The sequence below is a fragment of the Bidens hawaiensis genome, unplaced genomic scaffold (genome assembly GCF_021521415.1).
Source record: "Bidens hawaiensis isolate Kalapana, Puna unplaced genomic scaffold, B.hawaiensis_p1.1 tig00023071_1, whole genome shotgun sequence".
Lineage (NCBI taxonomy): Eukaryota > Viridiplantae > Streptophyta > Magnoliopsida > Asterales > Asteraceae > Bidens > Bidens hawaiensis.
Window position 1 is genome coordinate 187,165 of NW_027493615.1, and position 27,411 is coordinate 214,575.

Consider the following 27,411-nt stretch of genomic DNA (forward strand, 5'->3'; position numbering starts at 1 on the left):
ATACCACGCGCGGAAGCATCCTGACACTCTCAGAAGTCATCCGCAGGACAAGACATTGGTCCACCAATATGACTGGAGGGCAATGCCAACTAGACAGCTGTCAATAACTAACTACACTCTAGAAGAACGTCCACGATTGTTACTTGAGGAGTACGTGACTTGCCCACCAATGAAAGAAGGACAACTGGCCAGTTTGTTATAACCGTGCACATGGCCAGGGTGCAATTCGTCCTATCATTAGGTGACGCGTGTCCAGGTTGTTATACCCATGCACATGGGACGTATAGCTCAACCTATCATAAGAGGACACGCGTCTAGGCAATTATTAAGATCTTCTAGAAGATGACAGTTGGCCCAATCACCTTCCTACCCCTTCGGCTATAAATACCTTGTCAACCTGCATGAGGTATTCATCCACACTCACTCACTTGCAATCTGACTACACTTAGTCTACTTTGCTTCAGTACTCTCTTCACTACGAACGTTACTGATTCTCACGCCGGAGGGTGGTTACAGGAAGACCCCTCACCTTGTCCTTTCTGTAACGAGACTCACGGTGTCTATTTTGCAGGTTCCGGTCATTGGACTTTGGGAAGTTGTGCTCATACTCTGTTAGTAGTTATCGTATTTTACCCTGTGGACTCGTTGGATCCAGGACCCATAACTGAGGATTGGATCCGTGTTTCTTCATTATCTATTACTTAAAAGCACGTTATATTGTATACACCATACACGTGGCATACTTACTCGATTAAACATTATATCTATTAAACTGCAAAAATACAAAATGAATTTTTGTACTTGCCAATAAAAAAACCAAAAAAAAAACCCAATTTATTTATCTTTCAAGTTCCAATTTATTTTCTTTACCCATTAAAATAGTATATTTTATTTCCACCATTTCGTTTTCCATATTTTGCAACAGTTTATACGTAAATTCGTTAAACTGTCAACGCCACGTGTCAGTCGACGATTAGCCAATTCTTCTGAGTGCGCGTTTACGCTCCCAAAACTTCAATCCCCACCAAACCAAACATAATAATCAGAATCTTTCATCTCCATCCTTCAAATATCAAGTATCTTTAAAACATTATATAAATTAATAAATCAACAGATTCTTGGTCAATTGGGTCACAATCGCTGGAATTGTTATAATTTAATATAATAATAATAATAATATTCATAAAATATTTGTTTTTGTCTATATGTACTACCTGTTCTCCCCTCAATTTGATCTCAAACAAAAGGGGTTTAATTTCATTTTGGGCTTTTCTGTTTTAATTCGAGCTTAGCATTAGTCCCGGTTTGGATATTATTATTATTATTATTATTATTATTATTATTATTATCTTATCCCAGGTTAGTTTATAGTTTATTTCATTCAATTCTTGCTTGTTTTACTTCAGATTCGATTCTTTTTCGTAGATCGGTTCTGGGTTATGTTAATCTTGATGTTTGATCACTAGGGTTTATCTGATTCAGCATTAAATTACATAAATTTATCAGCTTTTATTGAATCTTGATGAAATTATGGTCTAATTGCAGTTGAAAGCAATAATGGCTGTGAAGATCAATGGATTCATCGAAGGCACGCAACCGGAGGAGCTGGTGAAGCTGCTGCTATCACTTGCTGCCAATTGGGGAGATGTGTTTGATATTAGTAAGTTAAAGGTTGTTCATTTAAGTGGTGCTATGACTAATGTGGTTTATAGGATCACTTGGCCAAAGGGTGCTACTGAGAATGATGAACGCCAGGTTTTGGTTCGGATTTATGGTGAGGGGTCGGACGTGTTTTTTGACCGCGAAGAGGAGATCCGGACCTTTGAATCGATTTCGACACTCAAGTACGGCCCGCGCTTGCTTGGTCAGTTTCCGGAAGGGCGAGTTGAGGAGTTCATTCATGCTAAGGTACAAGTTAATGTGTTTGGATGTGGTTAAATTGATTCTGTTTACTTTACTTGCTAGGAGTTGTTATTAACTTACTTTACATTTAAATATTTAACTGATAACACTCAAATATTATGCATGTAGTTATACACTAATAGGTTGTGATAGTAATAAGTATACATTTGGGGGTTTTTGATATACTGTTTATTTATATTTTAGGAGTATTGTACATGTATCTCTAAATAATAGCACTCAAATTGATCAAAAGATTGTTCCATATGGTCACTTTCAAAAATTATTGCCAAACATCCCTTGTATGCCTTTTAATTCTAAAAGTATAATATATGTAGTGATACACTTATAAATTGTAATTAAAAATATTGAAGTATAATTTCTTTTGAATGGTCTCAGACACTATCAGCTTCTGATCTTCGCGATCCTGAGATTTCTGCACTTATTGCAGCCAAAATGAGGGAATTTCATAACCTTGATATGCACGGTCCCAAGAATGTTCTTCTTTGGCAAAGAGTGAGGTAATAATTCACAAAAATTGATTTTATAATTTTTATTGTAATCTTTTTTTGGGATTTACCATTTGATTTTGTTCCCAGAAAGTGGTTGGTCAAAGCTAGAAGCTTGTGCTCTCAAGAACATGCGAAAGAATTTCAACTTGATATCTTAGAAACCGAAATCGATACACTGGAAAATGAGTTGTCAAACCACCAACAAGTTGTTGCTTTTTGCCACAATGATTTACATTACGGAAATATTATGATCGACGATAAAACAAAAACCATCACACTAATTGTAAGTCATTTGTTACTAAAACCACTAAGATTTTGGTTCTTGTAAGCAACTTATGTTTGAAATCATATAAAGTTTCAGTTTTCTTGATTTTGTGAACCAATCAAGACCCGAGATTAAGATTATAATCCTTTCTTTTTTCTTAATGCTAACAGGATTATGAGTATGCTAGCTACAACCCTGTGGCTTATGATCTTGCAAATCACTTTTGTCAATGGGCAGCAAATTATCATACTGATACACCTCATGTTTTGGACTATAACATGTACCCAGGTAACGTTTTTAATCTTTATTTTTATATTACATTATTATGGCATGTCTCACAAATTTTCTTTAAAATAAAATTAGCATTTTTTTCATCATTTCAAGATATCTTGATTCGGGACCTAACCACTTACATGTCCGTTATTTTTAAATATAAAAATGCAGATTTGGAGGATCGACGGAGATTTGTGCAGTCATATCTCAGCTCTACAGGTTAGAATCAAGGTTTTTACGGTTTTAAGCGCGCTGGATATCATACAAGGAAAATTAATCAAATTTTTTGAAATATCTATGGCTTTTTTTCTAAAGAACTCTTATTTAGTACTCATTTGGTCAAAGCAGCAACATATCATAAGTCAATGGTCCTTTACTTTACAAAGAAGCTTTTGAATTTGAACAAGTCAAGTTTCAATTTTTCAAAACAATTTATTGTTCCTGACTTTCTGTCATAGAAAATACAATCTTTACATGATATGTTAAGTCTAACATCCTTATCCACAACCAACCAAAAAGTCAACTTTCTTGGAGTTGACCGAAAATGACAGTTAATAATAAGCCAAAAGGGTGAATGTGTCTGTCTGATATTCTTGTTCATTGATGTTTATAGGCAATCAACCATGTGATGATGAAGTAGATCAGCTTCTTGATGATATTGAGAAATACACTCTTGCAAACCATCTTTTTTGGGGAATATGGGGAATAATTTCGGTACATATTTCTTTAGCTTTTTATTATTCATTTCATGTCGAAAGATCGGTTCTGATTTTGTGTTTTTTTTAAACTTTTGAGCAGGGTTATGTTAATCATATTGATTTTGATTACATAGAGTATGCTAGGCAAAGGTTTAGTCAGTATTGGTTGAGGAAGCCTCAACTACTGAAGGGTAAAATGGGAATTTCACAAATAAATGGCTCGGCAGACGTGGAGTCTAAGAAGGAGAAATCGAATGGTGTCGTTGCACATGCGGCATGAAATGATGTTTTCTTTTATAGTTATTAAATATATATGTTTAAGTTAAATAATATAGAAAGCGCCCGACAAGCTTTATTCTTGTTAAGTTATGCAGAAGATTATAACACTAGACGATAAATCTTAAACCCTAAATCTTGAATTTGGGTTTTTAGAATATATAAAAGGAGTGCATTAGTTGTGTATATGTTCATTGTAATGAACTCACAATGTGAAGGGGAAAAAGAATGTTTTTGGTCATTTCTTTTTGTCTTCTTTGTTTGATATATAATTTGTAATGGAATTAGCCCTCTATTTTCTTAGTTTTTTTTTCTGCATCTTTTATATTCATAAAATTAATTACACATTAATTTTAACTTATAAATATTAGGTTATGATAATATTAATAAGAGGTCTTTCACCCACAAATAAATACATTGGTTATCCTCACTTAAGGTAAGGTAAGTATAACACGTCAGAATTCAGTTTTCTATATTGATAAGTCAAAATTGAAAACTTATCTTTGTATTAGTTTTATTTTATGATGAAAATGGTAGAAATAATTGAAAGCTCCAAGAATCTTAATTTGATAAAGTTATTAACACTAGAATATCTAAAGTAGTGAACAAGAATAATTGAAGTTATTGTCAAGAATTTCAATCATTCTTATGTCTTTGATTTTTATATATGTCTCACACCCCCCGTTATGTATGTTTGAAAAGCCATTGATTAAAGGGAAAATTCACAAATAGGTACTTTTAAAGAGACAGTGAAAAAAAACCCAAAAATATTCAAGTTTTCAAAATAACCTAAGGAATTTGTACTGAGCTGACATATTGGAAGTTGTTCTGACGAGATAGCTGGACCTATTAAAAGGTGACACGTGGCAAAAAGCTGGCATAGCCGAAGATATTTTTGAAAATCTTGGGGTTGTCGTACAAATTTTTTCATTAAATGTTTTGGTAAAAAGCAGTCTCCTAAGACAGTTTTTTTATGTTTCTTACCTGGTCCGTACAAATTCGGTGAATAGCCTCATACTCAGTTTTTCGGGCAAGCATGTACCTACCTCTAGGGCCCTACTAGCAAAAATTTCGAAATGGCCACGGGAAAGCTCTAGGGACTTTTCATTGATCCGATTCTTTCGTAGGGTCATAAAATATTCTAGGGAAGTCTTCAGGACCGAAATTATGATCATATTCAATGAATGGCCCTATACCTAGTTTTTCGGGCAGGGCGTGTACCTACCCCTAGGGCTCTACTATCAAAATTTCGAACGGGCCACAGAAAGCTCTATAGACTTTTCATCGATCCGATTCTTTCGTAAGGTCATAAAATATTCGAGGGAAGTCTCCAGGACCGAAATTATTGACAGATTCGGTGAATAGCTCCATACTCAGTTTTTCGGGCAGGCCGTGTACCTACCCCTAGGGCCTTACTAGCAAAATTTCGAACGAGCCACGAGAAAGCTCTAGGGAATTTTTGTAAGGCCTTACCGGTGCCTCACTTTTGACTTTGGATTTACTCATAAAAGCAGTTCCAAATATCAGAGTTAATTAAAAACTTCGCGGAATAATATAATACATCAACCATTCGTTAAAAATATCCATAATTTGTCTTTTAAAACATAACATAAAAATATAACATTCAAAACATCATGACAATCTTCAGATGCCAGACTCTTCAATCCTGCCATGTGTCCATCTCAAACCAGCTGTCTCAATTTGTTAACCTGCGTGCATACTAAAAGTCAGCTACGCTGAGTGAGTTCTATCACATAACTTACTTTACATACACATATACGTGCCCGAAGGTACGTATTACATACATAAACTGTACTTCATTCGTCCATACTCATTTATAGCTAGCCTTACGTTATAAAGGGCATTTCACCCTACATACCTCGGATATTATTAGGGTCCAGTACCCTCCATCCTCGGATATTATTAGGGTCCGGTCTCCCTTCATCCTCGGATATTATTAGGATCCGGTCTCCCTTCATCCTCGGATATTTATAGGGTCCGGTCTCCCTTCATCCTCGGATATTATTAGGGTCCGGTACCCTCCATCCTCGGATATTATTAGGATCCGGTCACCCTTTCTTCCATACCTTCATACCATACCTGTGCTTACATACTTTTCTTGACAATACGTGCAATCTCCGAAGAGCATTCACATACCATCAACATATCATACATACATTATGAATACATCATATATATTCATACATGCATCCTACCTTACATCATACATATCAATCACATCTTTAGCTACCACCTGACGGTACATGTAATATCCGAAGATCGTTCACTCACCGTCAAGCAAACATCATACATAAATCATACAAGGCATACACTTACCACTTAAGGTAAGTGTATTAACTATCATATCGAGTATGCACACAGCCCCGAAAACATAACAAGGAAGTGGGGCTAGAAACTCACCTGAAGTTGATTACGTTAACCGTTAATAGTTATTCATTTCTTCAGTTGGGCACGGCTAACTGTATAATAATTACATGCATCAATTAACTATCACTACTCATCTCGCGTTTCAAGTCTAATTATACGAATGGGGGTCCGGGGGCAGCGGGGTCTAGGGGCGGCAGCCCCTAGCAGGGTCCAAGGGGCAAAGCCCCTGGCTGGGGTCGAGCTGCCAGGTCAGCTTGGAAAAATTTTATTTCTATTAACTGTCTTATCACATTTTCCATTAGCATTTTGAATCATTAATTAATTTACTAACTTAAAAGTTCAAGGGTTAATGTGTAATTATTTCACTTTTTACCAAGTCCAGGGACTGTTCTTGTCATTTATTAAACTTCTAATTCGTTACTGGTTCATAACGAATTGGCTTATCCTATCGAACTGGTTTCTGTAATGAATTGAACCCTTTAACGAACTGGACTCCTTAATGAATCTGTCCATAGCGAACCAGTCCATATAACGAATTAGTCCATCTAATTCGTTATCTCTTCTAACGAACTGGCTATAACGAATCAAGGGTGATTCGTCGTCCTTTCCCCTTAACGAATTGAACACGAACTGTAGCTAGTTCGTTATGCTCCCAAAGACGAATCAGCTAGCGAATCACCTTTAAGTCGTTAAATCCCCGCTAACGAATCACCTCTAATTCGTTAACTTCCCGTTAACGAATTAGGGTTAGGTCATAATGTCAGGGAACATTCCCTGACATCCTTACCTCGTACAACTTTTCCGGCGCCGACTTTCCGGCGCCGTCGCCGGAAAAACGCGGCTTCGCCGAAAAAACGAGTTTTGACTCGTTTTTCACCGTTTTTCGCCCCGTTCGATCCAGATCTGAGCTAGGGTGATCCCTAAGCTCATCTTAGGTTCGGTTTATACCCAAATCCACCCGGATCTCCTGACTTAAACGGTTTAACGGTGTCGGCGCGTCGTTTCGTGACTATATCTAACGGTTTAAGCTCATACAATATCATACTATCATTACCTTAGGTCGGAATCGGTTCTTCTTCTATCTTCGGCTAGAGAGAGAGACTATAGAGAGAGAGAGAGCTTAAGTGTGTGTTTTGGTGGTGTATGGAATATGTGTGAAATGAGAAATAAATGGGTAATTAAGGTTTATATAATTATGGATCATGGGCTTAAGCCCATGGTCCTTTCCTCTTTCTTTCATAACCCAAGTCCATAACCCATATCCATTTAACCCAACACTATCCCGGCTCCTAATAACTCGTATTTCATTTATTAACCGAAACTCGAAAAACGGGATGTTACACTTTTCATGTATCTGTTTTTTGGTAGGGTCATATAATATTTGAGGGAAGTCTTCAGGACCGAACTTATGGTCAAATTCGGTGAATAGCCTCATACTCAGTTTTTCGAGCAGGCCGTGTACCTACCCCTAGGGCCCTACTAGCAAAATTTTGAAATGGCCACGGGAAAGCTCTAGGGACTTTTCATTGATCCGATTCTTTCGTAGGGTTATAAAATATTCGAGGGAAGTCTTGAGGACCATAATTTCAAGTTTCTTCTTTTTTTTTTATTTTGGTGTTCATTCCTCATGTATGCTTTTGTTATTTTCCTTACGTGTTTATTAGTTTAAAAGATGATGTTATGATTAATTTAACATTAGTATTAGTTCATCAAAAATGAACTCGACTTACTTATGAATGTATTCACTTTCGGTTTAGTTAATTTTATCATATCTAAAACCAAATTCTTTTCATTTATTATTCAAGAAATATTATTTTACTAAGCCGGAAACGAATCCGACATAAAAAGTTAAGTTCGAGTCCGACCGAAAATGAACCGCTCATTTAAACTCAATTTTTTGCACGTTTGGGATTTTTATTGAAACAAGCCCGATTTAATAACATGAGTAAGAAATATTATAACCTAACATTTAATAAATAATTAAAATCAACCAACTTATAAACTTTACGATGAAAACTCTATAAATGTTGTAAGTCCTGAATCTGGATTACTACAATATGATATCAACTAAACGAGTATTGGTGCGGAATACCAACACTCAGTGATTCAAGAACACGAATAATAACAGGGAAAGTAACACGGAATTGCTTCAAAACACACGTATATTATTGAATACGTCGGGTGCTTAAGCACTTACAATACTTGATAACAATACTAGGAATGAACAACCTTTAACCCTATACATCACGTCTCTATATATAGGGATAACAACCAACTATGGCCGGCCCAACCACCAAAAGCCCACCGAGAACACATAAGTGTTCTCGGCTCACATACAACCCAAACCCAAAGCCCAAAATTACAATATTAAGTACAAACCACAAAACCTTGACCCAATAATCTCCCCTTTGGTTTGTAGCTTTATCTTTAATCTTGCTCCATGTAGTCAACATCAGCATCCTTCAAAGCACCTGCCCAAAACTTGCAACGAATAATAGTGGCTACCATACTTGTGAATTCTTTAGCAGCTGCTTCAAAAATTGGATCAGCACTATTTGAAAAGTACTAAGTGTGTGGATGTCTCTTTCTCCCAGATTCAATAGGTCTCTTGGTTCAACAAATTGGTACTGGCCCATTCCCTTCTCTAGCTTAATAACGACAGTGGCAGATACGCTATCATATATCCAAAATTTCATATTATCCAAGGTGCCATCTGGAATCTGGTCAGGAACAGGAATGTGAGTGGCTTTGTTTGTTGCAGACCACATGACGTTAACCATAGTTTTTCCAGTCCTTGGATCTTGAACCCCTGTTGCATTCTTTAGGAAGGATTCGGCAGTCTTCATGTTCGGAAAGCCTCGATCAACTTGTCTTCTCAGAAATTCCCAGAAGTCTATACCTCTTTTATCATTAGTTGGATTGGTGAATGGAGAATTGATTAAATCAATTAAATCCACTTTAGTCCAAGAACCAAAATCTTTCATCTTCTTATAGTATTCGGTGACTCGACTTTCTCTTCACCCACCACATGTTTTTATCCGCATAAAGCCCCACGATAAAACTCCCGATCGATCACCATACTTACTATTAAAACCCTTTTGAAATTCAATAACAAACTTGTCTGGATGATCCGACGATTCTACATTATGATTTGAGTTTTTCATTACCAGCAGCTTTTTCTTTCCTTTTTCAAGGAGATTCTTCTTAATTCTGTCAGACTTTTCTTTGGAAAGAGGAGGAGCATCTAAATATTGTTGCAGGGATTCCGATTTATCGATGTTTTCAACAGGCCGAACAGTAGAACTACCACCTCGACTCACATTGGATACTTTAGAGGCTACATCGTCACTGCCTTTAAATTCATCTCCAAACTTTAGAAAGAGCTTTTGTTGGAGGTCAAGATATAGTGCAGTTAACTCTCCCATATTGGACTGTAGTTCTTTAATCTTGGAGTCTTTATCAGAATTACCCGCCTCTAATTCCTGAATACGAACATCTTTGACTACCGAATCTTGTTCGAGTTCAAAAACCCGACGTTGTAATGCATGAACATCAACAGGAGCATCTTCAAGAACCACACCTTTACCTTTATTCTGAAGATAAGTTTCCTGCATTGCCAGAATCTGGGCTATTTTTTCTGACGTACTGGTGCTTGACTGACCCTGAGTGTCTGGGCCAGATGAACCGGAAGGAATATTTGTAGTGTTGGTGTGAGGAGCATCTGCCTCAATATCAAAATCAAAATCATCACCAAAATCACTAGTCAATAAATCATGGAATGATGGCTCATTAGCAGGTATATCTTGTTCAGCTTGTGTTTCTGGAGCAGGTGTCTCAGGTTGAGTGGAATGCTGAACTGGGTTGGTTGTTTCATATGTTGTTGGTGTAGTGGTTGTTTCAGACTCATTTATTAGCACTCCAGGCCTTGGATCTTTCTTTCTACGTTTACGAGGACCGAGGTCTGCAGTTGGATCTTCAGCTATGTCTCCTTCATTAACTTCATCAACAGACTAAGGAGGTTTCAGAGCAGTTGACTGTAATAAAGCTTTCACGGCTTCCAAAGCACTTAAATTTTCAGTACTTGAAAGGGTATCTGACTGACGGTGTTTAGTCTCATCATCTTCATCATCGGAAATCTCGAAAGTAGCAACACGCAGTTGAGCTGGTGTCGCATGCTCATCAGCAACCTGAGCCAAAATAGGCTCAGAGTCTGTCTCCGCAAATCCTCCGAATTTTACCAAAGTGTGTAATCCCCGATAAACCACTTTGGCTCCTTTTCTTGATTTCTTCATCAACCCAAAGGAGTTGGGTCCCATAGACTTCATGTCCAAGGTTTCAAAAGATTTAACCAGTTCGGTGTAATGAGAGTCAAATATCATTTGTAGGAACCTCAGATACAGTTTCTTTCTTCTTTGCCTTCAGGTTGCTCATCATTTCATTGAAAACAAATTTAGAGTAATTGTAATTCCAATCCATGATCAGAGCAGCAACGGCAGACATCTGGGTGTGACTGATCTCATTTGATCCCCCCTTTCTTCCTGAGATACAAGTAAAGAACGTGTGCAATAGATATCTCCAGTATGGGTGAAATAATTTCTTGATTGCAGAAGGGTAGGTGCCTTCATAACCCATTTTTGTAAGAACTTCAGTAATCTCAGCAGTAGAGTACTCTATTGGGTAGTCAGGTTGATCCCCAAACAAAAGCACCTCTCTGATGATAGCTTCAGTAACAACAACTGGCTTCATCTGAATTTTGGAGTCGATTGAAATAACTCCATCTGCCCCTTGTGAATTGATCTTAGCATTGTTCCAGAAATCAGTAACCATCTTCTTGCAAATGACAGGGTTCTCCCTAAGAGCATGAGATATCCTGCAGGTATTGAGTCCGACTATCATCGACTTGAATTCCTTGTGAGCCATTGGTGGATCATACAAGTGGCCAGCTATGTTATGAGTTTCCACAAACTTTAACGGGTTTTGATCAGCCATATCTGCACCAAACGTATCAAGTTAGATATCAAATAGATTGGCTTGATAGAGTTTAACAATTTTATAAGAATTTTCTTTGGACCCATATCAGTTTATGGCCCAAAATTTCAAACGAGATATTAAATGGCCCATGATAACAGCAGAAAAGATTTGGCCCGATCAGAGAGTATTAGACCCAAGTGTAAGATTGGGCCCAGTCAATGAGAGTAAGGCCCAGCAAGGAAGATCTCGGTCAAGATGGTGTTCTCGGTCAACACCTAAGATTTCGGTCAACAAGGTTAAGAATTTTGATCGAGAACAGAGAATTTTGTAACGAGTTCTCGGTCAACGAAAGTCAACCGAGAACCCTTGACATCTGGGACAGAAAACTCTTGAGTTTCCGCATTGGGAAACGTGCCATCATCTTCAACCACCGAGATCCCTATACATCTTCCATTAAACCTGCAACAACACTCAAATATTCGACCGAAAACCCTTAATTCAACCCAAATATCCACCAAAGCCCTAATTACTCATAACACCAATGGTCGATTCATCAAACTATCCATAAAAACAGTTTATGGCAACACCAAGGTAAGCCTCAGTGACATGTAAATCTCATGTAACTTAGTCAAGTACCTGCTAGTCACAAAAAAACTTGAAACTTTGATTAGTGAAGAGGGTTTTGATCTCGGCAAGTAAGATTAGAAAGAGGATCTCGGCAAAGATAATTAGAGGGTTTGTAATTGGTAAAGTAATAAAAGTGAAGAAAAAGGAAACCCTTAAAAATATTTATACCAAAGTCAGGCAGGCCGAAATGCCTTTGATGGGCTCAAAGTATGCCAAACGATAAAGACAGCCCAACAAGGGTCAAGACCCAACTAAAATGACCCAAAACTTTCAAAGTCCAAAATTCGGAAAACTTAATTTACACAAACATTTCGAGGAGAGTAATTTCGAGAGAAAAAAATTAGATTAGGCAAAACAAAAAAAAATAAAAACTGATACAATTAAATAAAATTAAATAAAGTTAAAACAAGAAAGGTAAATCCACACAACAAGTAAGACAACTCCCTTTAGTTTTAACGTCGTGATCAAATTTCAGTTCTTAGTAAAATTGTCGCCCTTTTTATGAAAAGATCCGAACATGGAGTCATATCGTTTACTAGGCTGTCACAAGGATTCATGTTCAGCGTTATTATGACATAAAGAAACAGGTTGACAGCAGGTATAACATACTTAGCATGATTTTCATTGCATCAGTGATATGATTAAGGTTCAGTTCGGCATAAAGCTTAGATGGACAGCACTCATGGACCTGTGGTGCCTCCTATCTCTTCTCAAAGCGTATTTGACTTTCCCCATATCACCCCAATTTGACTCCAACCCCCTAGTGCTTGATCAAAAGAATTTTATACAAAGCATGCTTAGTTTTAAGGTTGAACGTTGGACTTAGTGCCAGTAAACTGACAAGCCTTTCATTCGAGACATGACAGGACTTACTTGTGTGCCCCCATCTCTGTAGTTCTAGTTTGTCCCTTTAAGCCTTTATGGAAAATAATTTAATAATAGGTAAATAACTCATGAATAACTCTTTTGCTGATTTTTTTTTAAATAAAAGCACAATATTTTTGGTGATCAAGACACTAACGGGCTCGTGTATGACTGGGTAATTGCTTTTTTGCCTATCATTCGGAGAGATGTACCTGGAGACATGCACATGTCTTCAAAATGATTCTCCACATTAAGTTTAGCAATTTTAGTATATATCACTTCAACTTTTACGCATCATGGAAAGCTACCATACAATATCAATGATTGTTCTAGAGCCTTTTAAGCTTAATAACTTCACCCGTTAGGCACACAGAAACAATTTATCTATCAATTTCTAAAGGTTGGATCAATTTTCATTTTAAAATATTTTGATGCTTCAAACAAGCTCTTAACTGAATAGTAATATCATTTCCCAGGGAGTTAAATATAACACACGTGTTAAGAATTCAGTCACCCTGGTCACTTTAAGTCTTCAGGTAAATGGCTATCCATTATGACCACAAGTGGTTAACCGGACTAAACATGCATGAAAACACATGTCCTTCCAACTCAGAGTTACCGACATAATTTTAAGTGAAAGAACACGAAACACAGAAACACATCATAATCGCCTCGGGTGCTTTCAGTCGTTAGGTAAATGGCTATCCTATGAAACTACAAGTAGAACACCGAACCAATCATATACAAGTATACGTCCATCAAACTTGAGCAACCGACATAATTTTAAGCGAGAATGAATCTTGAAAAACTCAAAATTTTATATTATAATTATTTTTATATAAAAACAACACACACACACACACACACACACACTATTTTTGTCTTTTTTTATATAAAAACAACACACACACACACACACTATTTTTGTCTTTTTGATTTTTCTCCCCCCTAAATTTGTGCAAAAATAAACTAAACTGTACAAATTTATCCCCGAAAAAACTCAATCCTCGAAACGAAGCATTTTAAGAAAACTCACAAGCACATTAAATTTTGCTGTTCCAACCGGTTTTGTAAATAAGTCCGCCAAGTTGTTATCGGTGTGGACTTGTTCAAGATGAATCAACTTCCGATCGAAACAGTCACGAATAAAATGAATTTTGATATCGATGTACTTGGTTTTAGAATGTTGGACTGGGTTTTTCAAAATGGCAATGGCCGCATCATTATCACAGAAAATAGGAGTGTCAAGAAATTCCAAACCGTAATCCAGCAACTGGTTTTGCATTCAGATAACCTGAGAGCCGCAAGCGGATGCGGCAACATACTCTGCTTCGGTGGTTGAGGTGGACACTGTTTGTTGTTTCTTACACTGCCATGAGGTGAGACGGTCTCCGAGAAACTGGCAACAGGCTGACGTCGATTTCCTGTCAATGTCATCTCCACCATAATTGCTGTCAGCAAAAGCATAAAGATCAAATTCTGATTGTTTGGGATACCAAAGACCTAACTTCGGTTGTCCCTTTAGATATCTAAAAATACGTTTAACAGCAATTAAATGAGAAAGTTTAGGATTAGCCTAGAAGCGAGCACATTGGCAGACTGCAAACATTATGTCAGGACGGCTAGCTGTGAGATACATCAGAGACCCGATCATCGATCGATAGTATGTTTGATCTACGGGACTTCCTTCAGGATCAGATGACAATAACGGTCTTTCTGCCATTGGAGTATTAGCACTCTTGGAGTCTTGAAGCTCAAGCCAGCATATCTTCAACATACTTTTCTTGATGCAACAAAATTCCTGTCGGACTTTGGCGAACCTGTAAACCCAGAAATGTTGTCATTTCACCCAACGAGCTCATCTCAAATCTTTTCCTCATAACACTTTCAAATTCTTTGCACAAATCAGCACTGGTGGAACCAAAATTAATGTCATCAACATAAATCTGGAAGAGAATCAAATCTTTTCCAACGGTTTTCCGGAACAAGGTTTGATCGATGGTTCCACGCTTGTACCCATGATCAAGAAGATGCTTGGTCAACGTATCATACCACGCTCGAGGAGTTTGATGTAACCCGTACAAAGCCTTGTCTAGTCTGTAGACGTGATCTGGTTTCTTGGAATCAACAAAACCAGGTGGCTGATCAACATAAATCTCCTCTTTAACTTCTCCATACAGAAACGCAGTTTTGACATCCATCTGATACACAGTGAACCCCATGAATGAAGCATATGCCAGGAAAATTCTAATAGCCTCAAGTCTAGCCACAGGGTCATAGACTTCAGTGTAATATAATCACTCAACCTGACAAAAACCTCGAACTACCAGTCGAGCCTTATTACGAACAATAACTCCTATGTCATCTTGCTTATTTCTGAAAACCCATCTAGTGTCGAGAGCTTTCTTTCCCTCTGGCAGTTTAACCAATCTCCAGTCTTTCAACTTATCAAACTGATTCAACTCTTCATGCATCGCGTCAATCCAACTTGGTTCTTGAAGAGCCATTTCAACATTTTTAGGTTCAAATTGAGAGATGAAACACGAGAACATACAACTATTTATGTGTCCTGTTTGGCTTCTGGTGGACACACCCGCTTCAACTGGACCTATAACATTTTCTATCGGGTAATCTTTTTGAATTCCTGATGGAATTAACTGTTCAGAAACATCACTGTTAGGTTGAAGATTTGTAATGTTCTCCCCAGAATCAGTAAAGGGGTTTTTCCATCCAGATGTTGTTGTACTGTGAGAGTACGAGGTGCCGGCAACATATTCATCTGGAATGGCGTCGGGAAACAGTGTGCTCCCGAATATCTGACGAACGGAACTCTCCCACTCAACATTTGCAGTATTCTCAGACGATATTGGTGAACAATCGGTCTCTGAAGATTGTTTAGGCTGATTATTGGTTGTGGTCGAAGCACCAGTCAGCACAATAGCCTCATCATCCAGTAACGGAGAAATATGAGACAGTGATTGAGAACTGTCTTGTGCAGCTTCCACTGTGGAACCACCTTGAGAGTCTGTGTTGATGAATGGAAATACATTGAAGGGCTTGAAGAATTCATTGTAGTCGAATAACCAATCGGGACCAACACGGGCGTCAGTCTCATTTTCTTCTAACCAATGAACTTCATAAGACTCCAGAATCTGCTTAGTTGACTTGTTGTAGACCCTATATGCTGTATTTCCTGCATATCCAACGAAGTAACACTCATCCGCTGCGGCCCCAAACTTTGGAGTGGTTTCTAGATTTAGTAACGTGCACGGACACCCGAAAGCTCTGAAATGTGCGACAGTGGGTTGATGACCATAAACAATCTCATACGGAGTCTTCATCTTGGACTTGTTGATAATCACCCAATTCTGAACATAACAGGCTGTATTGATGGCTTCTGCTCAGAAAAATAGTGGCAGTTTAGAATCACATAACATCGTTCGTCCTACTTCGATTAGAGTTATGTTTCTTCTTTCTGCGACACCATTTTGTTGAGGCGTCCGCGGAGCGCTGTACTGACTAAGCACCCCATTTTCTGAGCAAAAATGATTCAGAACTGCATTCTTGAATTCCGTTCTATTGTCACACCGAATTCCTTTCAGCTTTAGGTTCAGTTGATTATCCATTAACACCACAAACTTCTTAATCAGATCTGCAATTTCACTCTTATTTGACAAGAAAAATACCCAGGTAAAACGTGAGTAGTCATCAGTAATAACAAGACAGTAAGAGCTACGAGACAAACTTAATACATGGACTGGCCCAAAGAGGTCCATATGAAGTAACTGAAAAACTGACGAAATGGAATTAATTAACTTAGGCTTATGAGATTTTCGATGATGTTTTCCCAAGGCGCAATCCACACATTTTTCAGCAGTCACAAAATCCTTGATTGGTAAACCACGCACTAGATTGTTTTTGGCAAGACGATTCAGGTTTTTAGTATTGGCATGACCAAGTCGACGATGCCAAAGCATTGCATTATGTTCTGACACTTTTGAAAACAAGCAAGTTATTTCATCAGGAACATTTTTGTTCATGTCAATCACATACGCATTATCTTTTCGTTATGATCTAACAAGAATCCAATCTTCTGGTATGATTATACCAGGTGTCAGAATTAAGCACTCCTTTTTTGTAAAATGAGTTGAAAAATCTTTGTCACAAATTTGTGACACGCTCAAAATACTGTGCTTCAATTCTGGAACAAAATTAACGTTTTCAAACTTTAAAACACCGTTACTTACAGTACCCTTTTGAGTGATCTTTCCTTTCTCTCCTCCCGCAAAGGACACATACCCACCATTAAATGTCTGAATGTCGTGTAGCTGGGTAATGTCTCCTGTCATGTTCCTAGAACAGCCACTATCAACATACCAAGGTTTGATGATATTCCTCCATAGTTGTCCCTGCACGAAACGCGGGATCTGTTAGTTTTTGGTACCCAGTCTATACTTACACTGGGTGACCCTGATTCATCTACAGTTGTCACGGATTGCCATGACATATCCTTTTGATCATCAAAAATAGATTTTTTAGAGGTTTTTGCCGAAGATTTAGGCAACCATCTATATCTGTGTGACTTGGAGTTATATGTACGAATGGTTGTCATAACCTCCGATGATTTGGATGTAGGAGGAGACGAGTTCGCCCTTTTCTCCTGTTTGGGCTTGGCCTTAGTATTTATGTCAGATTTTAGTTTTGAATCATTTTTCCTGACCATTCCTTTAGACCTGTTAGGTTTGGTCTGATGAGGACTAAACCTGCCAGATTTGTTTCGATTCCAATCATCGTCAAAGGAACTAGCTGGATAATGCCTGAATCCTTGTCTGTACGCATTACGAGGCACATATGGCATATTCCTTTGATAAAATCCGTAGTAGGGAATGTACGGACGATGTGGACAGTTTCTTGCAATATGACCAGGAGTGCCACAGTCAAAACATGTTTGACGTTTTATGAAAAACTCATTCTGGGCAGCTCCTTGTCTGGACTGGTTGTGTGGACCAGTCTGCTTAGATTTGCGAGAATTCATATTCCCCTTTCTAAACTTATCACCTTGTTTGTCATTAGAGCATCCCTCCTTAACGAACTTTGGTGCAACATAATTTTCTGATGTTTTAGAAATTTTTGAAGTTTTGTTTTTATTAGGAACCACATTATTAGAGTTTAAAATCTCAACCGAATCAACCACACAAGAATCCTTGCTCTTAAAACAGAGCCCACACAAACAGTCGGAATAACATAATTCAAAACAGGAAGTTCTAAAGAAATATCAGAAACAACATTATTATCAAAATCAAAACACGGGTCGTCATCCTCATCAGTCCATTCCTTCACAATTATTCTTTCTGCACATGAAGTAGATACATTAGAATAGTTCATATTTAAAATAGACGAATCAGCATCAGCAGAGTTGGTTCCATCACCTTTGTCTTGGTTACCATACTTCATACCCTTTATATTTTCTTCCTGTTATTTGGTGACAGGAGTAGGAACATAATTGTGATTATATGGTGGGGGAACCTGACTATATCCTATGCCCTCACCTTCATTTTCTTTCCACCACAATTGATTCTCAATCATTGAATCAACTACTTTACTGGAACCATCGAATTTTTTAAAATCAAGTTCAGCCCTTTCAAACTTGCTAGTTAGATTTAAGATTTCTAACTTAGAGGCTTCCAGTTTACCAGTCAACTCAGCGATTTCTTGTTGAGCATCTAGATAATGACAGCCTTTTATACTAAGATCAGACTTAAGTTTTTTAATATCCTTGTTTTGAGCTTCTATTTTATCTACAAAACCCTTTTCGTTTTTCTTGAGTTTAAAATTTTCGGATTTTATTCTTTCCATATCCCTACTTAAACTGTCATTATGGAGTTTATACATTTCTATTTTCTCACCAAAATTTAAAGAACATGGTTGAAAACGTACCTCAGATAAATCCGGAGAAGTGAACACCATGTATGCAAATTGGAGCTCCTTGACCTTCTCGTCAGCAGTGTTTTCCTCTACAGAGTCTTCAACTGTTGCGAAATTTGCATTTTGATTTCCAATGTTAAGCGCAGCCATCTGACCTTCCCACGAGAACGTTTGAGCAACCATACCTCTTTCACCATTTCCAGAACTGGCTCCAACTTCACCCTGAGCATTCCCAACTGGAACCAATGGCCTGTCTGTATTTCCATCCTTAGCTGGATTAGTGCATTCACGAGCAAAATCGTCTCGTGACAGTTGTAGCATCTGAGGGTCTCTTTATTAAAACCCACTTTTTGGTTACTAGGCATGTTCCAATTATTTCTACCCATCCTCTTAGTAAACTTCTTTGCACGAAAAACTGCCATGGCAATTTTCCACGAGATGTCCATTTCTTCAACATCATCGGGATGAATCTGATCTAGTTCAGCAGTAAACACCGGTTGAACCAGGTCTCCGGCCAGAAAGGCATGATAACAATTCATAAATCCCACCATTAGAGTGATATTCTCTTGAGTTTCTTTCGATATAGTGGGAATCTGGTTGGAATTTAGACTGGGAGTGGTTTTACCAGGGTCATTGGTAGACTGACCAAATTTGGTAAAAAATACTGGAGCTGGATTAGGTGAATTGGATGATGATGATTGACCGAGGGAGGACGAAAACATCAGGAAGTTTCCCTGTGGTGGTTGTTGAATGGGCCTGAACAGTGAAAAACTATCTTGAGACATGAGAGCACTGTTAGAAGCAACGTTATACCCAGCAGCACTATAAGAACTAGCATGATATATTGCCCGTTGTTTATCATCCATATCGCAGGCTTTAATGGTGGCAATCATTTCAGTCATGCTCATTCTGTTAAGATCTTTGGTCTTTTTGATAACTGCAACATTCATGTCCCAATTTTTCGGCAGAGAGTTTACTAACTTGTTGTTAATTTCTGAGGTTTGCAGAAAGATCCCATCAGTTCTCATTTCAGTTACAAGGGATATAAACCTCTGAAGTTGAAATTCTAATGTCTCTCCCAGAACATGATTGAACATATTAAACTTTTGTCGCAGCAAATCTTGGCGACTTCTCTTCATATCCTCATTTCCCTCATAAACTTCTATCAGTGCAGCCCATAGCTCTTTGGCAGATTGAAGTTCTCTAAATTGAAGGGCAATCTCAGGTGAGAGTGCCATGGTTAGAGTAGACAGGGCTTTCTCGTCTTCTTCAACTTTAGCAAAATCATCATCATCATATTGAGCGACTGGTTTCACGAGAACCTCATCAGAACCAGCTCTTTGATAAGTGATCCTTTGGGGTCCCCTTACAATACTTTTCCAGATTTTTGAGTCTTTCATCTTGGCATAATGTTCAAAACAAAATTTCCACTCGCTGAAACCTTCATGGGATAACAAACGGGGTATGCGAGTAGCAGTGCCCATGATGGAATCAAGTTCTTGGTGAAGTGACGAATTGATGGAACTACTGCCATTAGTTAACTGGGCCATTCTAAATTAAATCCAAGTAAGATTAAGTCCAATTAGAGTTTCAAGTCCAATACAAAGGGCCCAACACAGTAAACTGGGCTGAGAGTATGATGGAATACGTTGACCGAGAACTAAGTGTTGACCAAATCTTTGACCGAGAACTCAGGTATTGAATAAAGATTGACCGAGAACACAAGTGTTGACTAAAGATTAACCGAAAACTCAATTGTTGACCAAAAATTGACCGAAAACCCTCTCTGTTGACCAATTCTTGACTGAGAACACTAATTAGCCAAGAACACTATTAAGCCGAGAACTACGAGAAGCCGATATCTATTGATTTTTTAAAACTGCAGGGGCCGAAAACCGGAAAAGACTTCAACTGAATTGTAACAACTTTCCAACTAAAGTGGGATTCGATTTAATTTTTTAAGTCAAACCAAATCTTTATCCAAAAATAGACTAATCTTCCTCTCCGAACACTGCCTCGCCGGAAAAACACAAGTTCCACCCAACCTTGATATCTTGAATCTGTTGATATCACAATAACGAGCCTGAATTCGTCAAAGGCTCTGATACCAATTGTAAGTCCCGAATCTGGATCACTACAATATGATATCAACTAAACGAGTATTGGTGCGGAATACCAACACTCAGTGATTCAAGAACACAAATAGTAACAGGGAAAGTAACACGGAATTGCTTCAAAACACACGTATATTATTGAATACGTCGGGTGCTTAAGCACTTACAATACTTGATAACAATACTAGGAATGAACAACCTTTAACCCTATACATCACGTCTCTATATATAGGGATAACAACCAACTATGGTCGACCCAACCACCAAAAGCCCACCGAGAACACATAAGTGTTCTCGGCTCACATACAACCCAAACCCAAAGCCCAAAATTACAATATTAAGTACAAACCACAAAACCTTGACCAAACAAATGTACAATTATAGAGTAAATATATATTTTTGCTTTTAAAGGTTTAAAACACTAAACCATGAACCGAATCTTTTAAGTCTTTCATTTCCGTTTATTTTCTTGAATTTTATTTTGAACCCAGAAATATTTTCTAGAGCCTCTCGTTGAACCGAACTCATCATGTTCAACTCGCTTAAATGCATAGTTCGCTTTACTCACTTACTTTAACATATGAGTTTCTCAACCCCTCCCCCCTTTTACTCTTTTTAATATGTAGGGGGGTAACATATATATTCTATCAAATCAATTGTTTACTTATTCATTTACAAAACTAAAATTAATATCATGGACTTGTGTATTTACTTAATTGTTTGCTCAAAACTTACTTGCACGTGATATCCTTGATAAGTATGATCATATGCCCCCATTTGCACTTAGGACCATTTTGTTTCGAGTGGAAAAGAGACCCCTAATCCGAGTACGTTGGCTGTTACTAACTAGAAAGGATCCTTACTTGCGCTATTATTTCAAAAGTTTCATGAAATTGTATGGTTTTTACATATTTATGTGTGTGTGTGTGTATGTCACACCCCAAACCACGGCCTAGGCGTAGGACACATATGTTGGTACCACATTTGTAAATAAATCAGAGTTACGTGTTTAAAGTGGAAGTTATATTTATGTGGATTAAAATATTATTATTTATAAGTCAAAGACGGGATTATAAAATACCCGTTTAAAGTATTACTTGTTTACAAAATATTACTTGTTCTTACAAACCACCATTTATATTTTAATATTTAACAAAATAATCCGAGTCATAAGATAACAAAGCACTTAGAGCATTCCAAGCTCTTATTCTTGATTACCTGCAATATGTTTAGAAAATACGTCAGCAACACATGCTGGTGAATAAGCTGACGCATAAAATATTTTCTTTTACTTGATTACCCATCGAGACATAACTTAGGTCCGGCCCATCATGGCTTAGGAATAATCAAGCTTTGAAACAAAACACAATTATAAACTCAAGTCACACCCAAGACACCCCAGTAAACACCGCAACGTTCGACATTACTTAGGTACCATACGTATACACATGATCAGTCTCACTCGGACGTAACTTAGGGCTGGCCCATCGTGGCGGAGGTCATAACCAGGTGTGGTGCGGTGTGCTCACTGACTTTTTACCACATATGTAAGGATCCAAATAAACGTACACGACAACCTGAGGGCTAGCGATTACTTTTGTTTATAATGTTTTAGAGATACGTAATCTCATGTAATTCATTTCATTTGTTTGACTCGATTAAACAAGTTTATAAAGTTGAGCGTATTCACCTTTTCTTGAAATGATCAGCTTCAATACACTGACTGTGTCTTTCCCTTTTATTGCTATCTCGCACCTATAGTACGAGTGTAACCTTTTGTTAGTCGAATATTTTAATCCGGCTTAAGACCTCTAGTCTCTTTTTATAATCTTTACCTCGATTATATTTTCTTTATGAACTTTTAGTTCAAAACATCTTTTCTTTTCTTTCATAAGTTAAAAATCTTTATTTAACTTATTATTCTTTTCATTTCTTTTACAAGATAAACTTTTAGTTTTTATTTGTTTTACTTTTCTTAAAACACCACGTTTCTTCTTCGTTAAGAAACGTATACTTTTCTTTTACTTATTATCTAAGAATAATAATAAACTTAAATAACATTATAATAAAGAATCACTTTATATATATCTTTCTTTCTTTTATATTTCATTGTTATATTTTCTTTTATTATTCTCGAGGTATCGAGTATATCCTCGACTTAGGGTTTTAAGCCTTTTAATATTTTATTATTTTTTTATTCGGGCATTATGCCTACCTTGTATGGCTTATAAAACCCTAGACAATTGAGCAGCACTTCGACGCCGCTTCGTTTTCTTGAGCTTCCTTGATCAACCCTTTCCTTGGCACGCAAAACGATACACACCAAATCTTCAACACTCATCGGCACGCTTATCAAGGCGGGTTGGCGGGTCGTCTCAGGATGGCTTGACCTTCAATATAATGTCGTCGATGTGTGGCACAGATTTCGAGGAACGTCGGGTTTTGGGAACAGAAATCGAGGTACGTCATGGCACGTTTTACGAGGTGATTACTTAGAGTGAGAGAGAGAAACAGCTGAGTGAATTGGTGTGAGGAATGAGAGGGCTTATGCCCGCTATTTATAGGCAAATCACGGGACCCGTCGCGATACGTGATGGTCCCTTGATTAACCCGTCGCGTATCGCGACGTAGGTATGCGCAATCACCACTAGGGATGCAACGTGGCGATACATAGTGCCACCGGTTGACACGTGGCGACACGTGTCACGCCAGTCAGACCACGTCATCGTGATACGCGATGACGTTGGCCTTTAGGCGATCGCGTATCGCGATCCATCGAAAAGACAGAATTTTTGTTTTGGCCCTTGGAGTTTGAAACTTGGTAGTTTTGACCCGAAATTTTCATGATGTTACAATATATATATATATATATATACATATATATATATATATATATATGGGTGGGTTATAATAAAAAGAAATAGTTTCTAGAAATAGTAAGAATAAATTTAGACCATTGGATCTACGATCTAGTGGCTGAGATTCGTTTTTTTTTCAAAATATCATATAGTTTCCTAGAATCAAGGATTTAGGCTACATAGTTCTCTTAATAGACTCACATAGTTTCCTAACTCAAAATTTTATGTCATTCCTACTCTTCCTACAAAACTATGTATTTTTATTTTAACCCTTATATACACACACACACACACACTAGTTTTTATCCCTCGTATTATGGGGGTTGTTTTTATATTATTTGTTTCTAATATTTATTTATTTTTTGAATTTTTATTTTTTATTGTATGAAAGATAATAATATACTTATGGTTTGATAATAAATTATTTCACAAATAAATGAGATGCTATAACCCGGTTTAAAAGCTATATGGGTTTGATGAGACCCAAGACCTGTTTATTTTTTTTACTATAAAATTTGGGTTTTAATTATAAATAAGATATATATATATTTTTTAAATAAATCAAATATTAATTTTTAGTATATCCCTACTTTATAGGATTTTTATATCAAATATTTGGTGAGATTAGTTTTTAATTTAATGAGATGTTATAACCAGTTTAAGAAATATATGGGTTTGATGAGACCCAAACCCGCGAATTCAGGTCAAAAGAATGATAAGCCTCCATTTTAAAATCAAGCAAATCTGATGACTTCAAAAAAAGGGGGAGCGACCACATCGCGACATGTAGGATTTTTATGTTTTCGTTTTATATATATATATATATATATATATATATATATATATATATATATATATATATATATATATATGATGAGTATCATTACAGAACTGTTAAATTATTTAAGAACTTAAAGGAACCCTTAAAAACTAACGTTTTTTTATAAAATTCTTTGTATGTCAATATTATTTGAGTGTAGTATTATCATTTTTCTATATCTATATTTACAATTACAATTTTGAAAATTAGTTTTACACATATCTATTTTTTGTTTTACACCTATGTAAATTTGTTAGTACATAAATTTTACACATATGTAAACTTGTGATTAATATATGTAATCAAAATTTTTTATATAAAGTATGATGAAACTACTACTAACTAATGTTAATACATAAAAAAAATTTTAAAAATGTTTGGTTGTTTAGAGTTTCTAAGAGTTCTTAATTTTTTTAGAGTTCTTAAATGATACCAACCCTATATATATATATTTATATATATATATATATATATAAACTCGTGTGAATTCACCAACAATTCATTTAGTTGACTTTATTATATATATAAATATGCTACATGTACCGTTATTAGAGGATGAAGTTCGGAGAAGACATTATAACTTAGGGTATTTTAATAAATGGACAAGTTGTTAAATTGTTATTGTTTTTCTTGTATTACTTTATCTTCGAACTTGTGTATTTGATGCTTAAATTAATTAATGATAATATTTTCACTTAATAGTATCATATGTGTTTTGAGCAATCTGTACGTCACACTTAGACGTTTCCGCTTAAACTGGGATGTTACACTCAGTTTAACAGAAATCCTCAGCTACACCCGCTTTGTTTTTCGTTTTCTTTATTTCTATATATTTGTTTCAAGTTATTGTCTTGTATACTGTTATTCTATAGTGAAATTTTAATTTGTAGTGTAATTTCATTTTCGCTATAGTGTAATTTCATTTCCATAGTATTTTGTATTGTAATCAATATTATTAGAAATATAAAGTTTATTGTTATATTTTAATTTTGTGAATGGTGGCTCTAAAAAAATATCAAAATATACACATTAAGTGATTGATAGACATGTATATATAATAGAAAAATGTGTGCCAGGTGTGCACGGTTTTGGAATAAAAGCGTCACAAAAACCATAACTTGTGCACGGTTTTGGAATAAAAGCGTCACAAAAACCATAACTTTAGTTTTCAAGTTTTTCAAAACTGTTCGGTGTTGGTTTGGGTTTGAATTTTTGGTTTTACTATTTGTGTTTGAAAATATTCCTCTGAAATTTTTTTTGTCCTAAAATAAGAATTTAGATCTAAATCATCTTGTTAATCAATAACTAAATGATTATTATATATTGGGAATAAAATATTTGAGTTACATATGTATTATATTCTTATAGAATACTTAAAATATAAAATGAAAAATTATACATTCGGTTTTTTCGGGGTTTATTACATTCAAAACAAAAACTAAACCGTAAGTTCCGAATTGGTTTTTACAGTTTGTTTTCTATTTTCGTTTTCGGTTTCGAATCGTTTTTTTTTTCATACACACCCCTAAAATCCATATGTCACCTATCATTGACATGGTCCCTAACATGTCAACAAAATTTGACAATTTGCCAAATGTCCTAATAAAATTCAAACCATTTTTATCAGTGACGCAATCTAAAACAAATTAGGGATAACGCCTTGTATTAGAAAACAAACATACATTAACATTGATATATGCAATCGCAAAACGAACCATAACGTGGTCCGAAAAAAACACACGTCCCTTTACCATGGTATTTTTTTCTACATTCGTCTACACAATTACAACCCCCAATACAATCTTTAGAATACTCCAGTCTTTTTATACACCATGCAGATGGATGCACGTTGGTTGTGGTTACAAATTCTTCAGTTTTAGTCCCCATCACCGCACCTATATTGTGTTTCAGTTCAATAATATAAGTTAGATCATAGTAGAAACGAAACTGAAACTTGGGTTTGAAGTAAGTGTATATGCGTGTAAAACCCAATTTCGATCTTTTGAAATTAATTTGAGAAAGACGACATGAAGTTTTTAATAATGGTAGAATTTAAATAACTTAAATCATACCCGAGAAACTTAGAAGAATGAACATGATGGGAAATAAGGCCAGTTTTGACATAACTAAGATGAATAAGTAAAAATATATTTGATAATGGCAATACTGAATAGTATATGTTATATATATATATATATATAGGGGATGGTTCAAGAGAAAAATGAAATTACTGCGAGAAATGCAAGAAATGAATATGGGTCACTAGTTTATTTTAGGTTTTAAAAGCTTCAATATTAATTAAGAAACTATAAATGCATCTCTCTTTTCAATTAATATATCTATTAAATTAATATAATTAAAAAATATTAAGAATTTATATATTTTCTATACAAATTTTTATCCTACACAAGTACAACTTATCCTAAACAAGTACAATTTATTCATACGTTAAAATTTCTTTCTATCCAAATTTCTTCCAACTCAATATATAAATATCTATCAACACTTGGTTACATTGTGATAAATAATATAAAAAACTATTTTACATGTGTTAGCATTAAATATCAACAAAAAAAATACAACATACACAAATATATTAAGCCTACACTTGTTCTGAGAATAAGAAAACATATAACGTACACACAAAATTCATCATCAATAAAATATACACGCACACGAAAACATATAACCTACACATGAAAACTTTATCCTACACAAATACAATTTACTCATACATTAAAAAAATTTCTATTTAAAACCAATTTCTTCCAACTCAACCTATCAATATCCATCAACACGTAGTTACATTGTGATGAATAATACAAAAACATATCTTACATTTGCTTGCATTAAATGTGAAATATACAACCTACATAATAACATATAACCCACACTTGTTCTAAGAATAAGAAAACATAAAC

The 27,411-nt window shown here is 36.1% G+C and overlaps 1 protein-coding gene across 1 annotated transcript; it reads left to right on the plus strand.

Annotated features, from left to right (window-relative positions):
• Positions 1-1,423: 1,423 nt before the first annotated feature.
• LOC143566910 (putative choline kinase 3) lies at positions 1,424-4,164 on the plus strand. The gene is made up of 7 exons (XM_077053469.1): positions 1,424-1,908; positions 2,299-2,420; positions 2,499-2,694; positions 2,847-2,964; positions 3,121-3,168; positions 3,563-3,663; positions 3,748-4,164. The coding sequence occupies exons 1-7, from the start codon at positions 1,558-1,560 to the stop codon at positions 3,925-3,927; spliced, it is 1,116 nt and encodes a 371-aa protein (XP_076909584.1). The 5' UTR covers positions 1,424-1,557; the 3' UTR covers positions 3,928-4,164.
• Positions 4,165-27,411: the final 23,247 nt, after the last annotated feature.

What these genes read in the sequence shown, in the direction of transcription:
- LOC143566910 (XM_077053469.1), top strand. Translation starts at nt 1,558, where the DNA reads ATGGCTGTGAAGATCAATGGATTCATCGAAGGCACGCAACCGGAGGAG. An exon ending in CTTCTTTGGCAAAGAGTGAG is followed by an intron (nt 2,421 to 2,498) that starts GTAATAATTCAC and finishes TTTTGTTCCCAG; the next exon opens with AAAGTGGTTGGTCAAAGCTA. An exon ending in GGACTATAACATGTACCCAG is followed by an intron (nt 2,965 to 3,120) that starts GTAACGTTTTTA and finishes ATAAAAATGCAG; the next exon opens with ATTTGGAGGATCGACGGAGA.